The following is a 3318-nucleotide window of genomic DNA, read 5'->3' on the forward strand; positions in this document are numbered from 1 at the left end:
TTGGTTATTCATTATTTGCCAATAAACGCAGTTCCAAGTAAAACACACAACAAGAAACCAAACAAGCCCCATGGAGGATCATCTTATGATAAGTACAAACCTGTGAAAGATTTTACCACTTTCAAAACAACATATCCGGAAGCAACATCAATAAAACCATCAGGTATGGTCAGTACTTGGTCTACGCTGATCGCACAACCGTCTTCCACAACCAAAGAGAACTTGGAAGCTATCAAATTAAATCCACAACTTTCAGATTCATTTTCTAGCATGCTTAACCAAGTGACAGAAAATCCCCAGACAATGATTGATGATAAGTACACCAAGCCTTCCTCAACAATGCCCAATAAATATGGTTCAACAGTTAAGAAGAATTATACGTCCATACCATTAACAACTACGATGAGAGTACCAAACCCTGTGAGTACTTCATCGTTTGATAACAAATATGCAAATTCAACAAAGCAACAATTGAAGAATAAAAAACCTATTGAAAATCTGAAACTAAATGTGACAAAACCAGTTAGCACCTTTGTAACTACTCAATACAACAGAGTTCCAACGGCAACAAGTAAACCCTTTCATGGAAACAATATACAAACTGCAGAAACAAAGAGACCGTTTCCACAAGACGTTACTAAACAAAGTGGACAGACTGAATATTTAAGTGAGTTTAAAAATAATGGTCTCCAAGTACAAAACTTACAACAAAGTTCAAGTTTGAAGACTTCACCTCCCTTCATGACTACGCCTTACAATTCAAACAATGTAAAAATCCAAGCAAGCAGTCAAAGACCAACAACTGATAGTGTGTTGAAGGAAAATACAGAAAAGTTATCAGTATCAGGGTCTACTAATTATTTCACTGAAAGTTCAACAAAAATGTATAACCCGTCCCAATATGTAAATAATCAACCAGTCATGATAACGAGACCAGCTAGTTCAAGTTCTATTCATCCTTACACAACTGTCAAACCTTTCACCTTCTTCACAACTCCCGATGACACTATCTTCTCAGAACCATTCTTGTCAAATGCTTCAACTCAAATTTATAATCCAACGCTTTACATCAACAATCAACCTATCTTATCAACAAAACCTATTCAGATGGTAAGTCCTCTGAGACAATCAACCACACCCATGTATCATGCAGTAACAGAAACGTCACAAATACTCTCAAGTCAAAGTTACGTCTCAAAACCAAATCCTTACTTGCAGACTAGTTATCAAACAACACCAAGAACATCACAATACTCAACAAACCATGTTCAATTTACTACTGATCATCTTAGAAATTCAACAGCATCATCACTGAATAAATTTGAGCCGTTAAAATCAACGCAAAACAATTTTTCGGACAAAAATACACAAACGAACACACTTCAAGGGACTAGTAAAAATAAAACAGCCGCTTCTAACGCAATAAAGAATGTCAATAAACCTGTGAAAGTATCCAGTCAACCACCAGTACCATTGTCAACAGAGAAGGCATTTACAACTCCAAGCAATAAAAATCAAATTACATACGAAAAATTGGATCTGGTTAAAAACAATGATGTACCAACATCAACCAAAACCGAGAGCTCCATTCCAAAGAACAAGTTTACAAACACAACTAATTTACAAAATAAAAACAAAATACAAACAAACAACGACCAGTACAAATCTACAACGAGTGGACAATTTGTTTCTAACAAAATAACTGCTGAAACTAAAACAAATACACCATTGCCACCAAAAAGCAACATAAGTAGACCAAATAAACCTACAAATAGTGTGGTCAAAGGTAATTTAAAAACTAATGGAACTTCAGAAAAATACTCAAATGCTCCAGTTCCCGACAACTTCAGGGATAATAATTCATCAATGACGAGGATATCACAAACAACTTTACCAGTGTCAGGAACAGAAAGTTCTAATCTTAATAAATTAGGAACAACAGAATCAAACAAAGACTATTCCACTACTTTGAGTCAAAGTTCGACAGACATAAAGACGAATTCATTCGGTACTACCAGACCAGATGGTGCTCACTTCAGTACAACAAGCAAACCACAAATACAGAATGAAAAATTGAAGGAAAATTTGACCCCTATTAAATTCAGGAACAATACAACAAATACAATGAAAAACGCCAATACAACTAACAGTAAAAGACCAAATTCCCCGATTAAAATTATAACTCCTCCTAGAACCCCAGATAATTCTACCCGAAAAACTACGAATAAAACCACAGAAAATATAAAAAGTACATCAAGAGCTCCTCTGAATTCACAAAACAAGGGTTCTTTGAAGATATCACAGAGCACATCTCCAAAGCCACTCTCTTCAACACACAACATTAATCCATCAAGTCAAAACTATCCACTCGAAAAAACAAACAGCGAACCGATAAAAAGCACAGTACGAACAGAAAAACCTTCCTGGAGTACAATCTCTGATGCAGATAACAAAATCAGTACACCATCAGAAAACACCATATACATAAGAGTAAATACAACAACACCACAATCTCCTTCCACAGAAAGAAGTAGTCAATCGAAAATAACCTACACGAGATATCCTGAAAGTACAAGCATTAAACAAACAACAAGTATGTCTTCGGATTATACTAATCTAGATCATATTGTTCATGACGGGATATCAGCTGTAACAAGTATGCTTCAACAAAATGCTCCAGTCACGCCTACTTCTGAAAAGAATATTCAGAATTCTCCAGTTCCAACTAATCTTGAGAAAACCCAAAGTTCTTCAGTCACTCCGGCTTTTGAAAAGGTAGCACCTGAAAATGTAACTCAAAAGACCAAAGAATCAGTTGTAAGTGACAGTATTTCCAACTTTACTACTGAAAACATTGCAACAGATGACCAAACTGAAACTGCAGAACAAACTACAACAGAAATGAATTACATGGAAATTAAACAAAATTTTGCTACAGAAGCAAATTCAAAGATAACTTTTACCTCTAGTCAACCTATAAATAATAACATTTCTACTGTACCTGTAATGGGAGAAACTAAACATGCATCAACAGAAGCCATCCAACAATTGTTAAATGACTTGATAACTGTATCAAGTGATTCGACATCGCCAACATCCATTGAAAGTGCATCACTAGTCAAAGAAGATTCGGAAAATGCAAACAATACATCATCTACTTTATCTTCAGATGATGTATCTTCGATCTCTACAGAGGCTACAAAACTAACAACTACATTTGAAGAGGATCTTGGTAAACAAAGCATAACAGAACAAACTACCATTCAAGCAGAAGAAAATTTAAATGTATCATCAGATATTCAAACAACTCAACCGGCA

General features: G+C 35.2%; 1 protein-coding gene across 1 annotated transcript; it reads left to right on the forward strand.

The window, feature by feature from the left end:
- Positions 1 to 29: 29 nt before the first annotated feature.
- LOC113472145 (mucin-17-like) lies at positions 30 to 3315 on the forward strand (the record flags this gene model as incomplete). The annotated part of the gene is made up of 1 exon (XM_026831769.1): positions 30 to 3315. A coding segment is annotated over exon 1 (3150 nt), but the record flags the coding sequence as incomplete, so codon positions are not given.
- Positions 3316 to 3318: the final 3 nt, after the last annotated feature.

The sequence above is a fragment of the Diaphorina citri genome, unplaced genomic scaffold (genome assembly GCF_000475195.1).
Source record: "Diaphorina citri unplaced genomic scaffold, Diaci psyllid genome assembly version 1.1 scaffold4062, whole genome shotgun sequence".
NCBI classification, from domain to species: Eukaryota; Metazoa; Arthropoda; class Insecta; order Hemiptera; family Psyllidae; genus Diaphorina; species Diaphorina citri.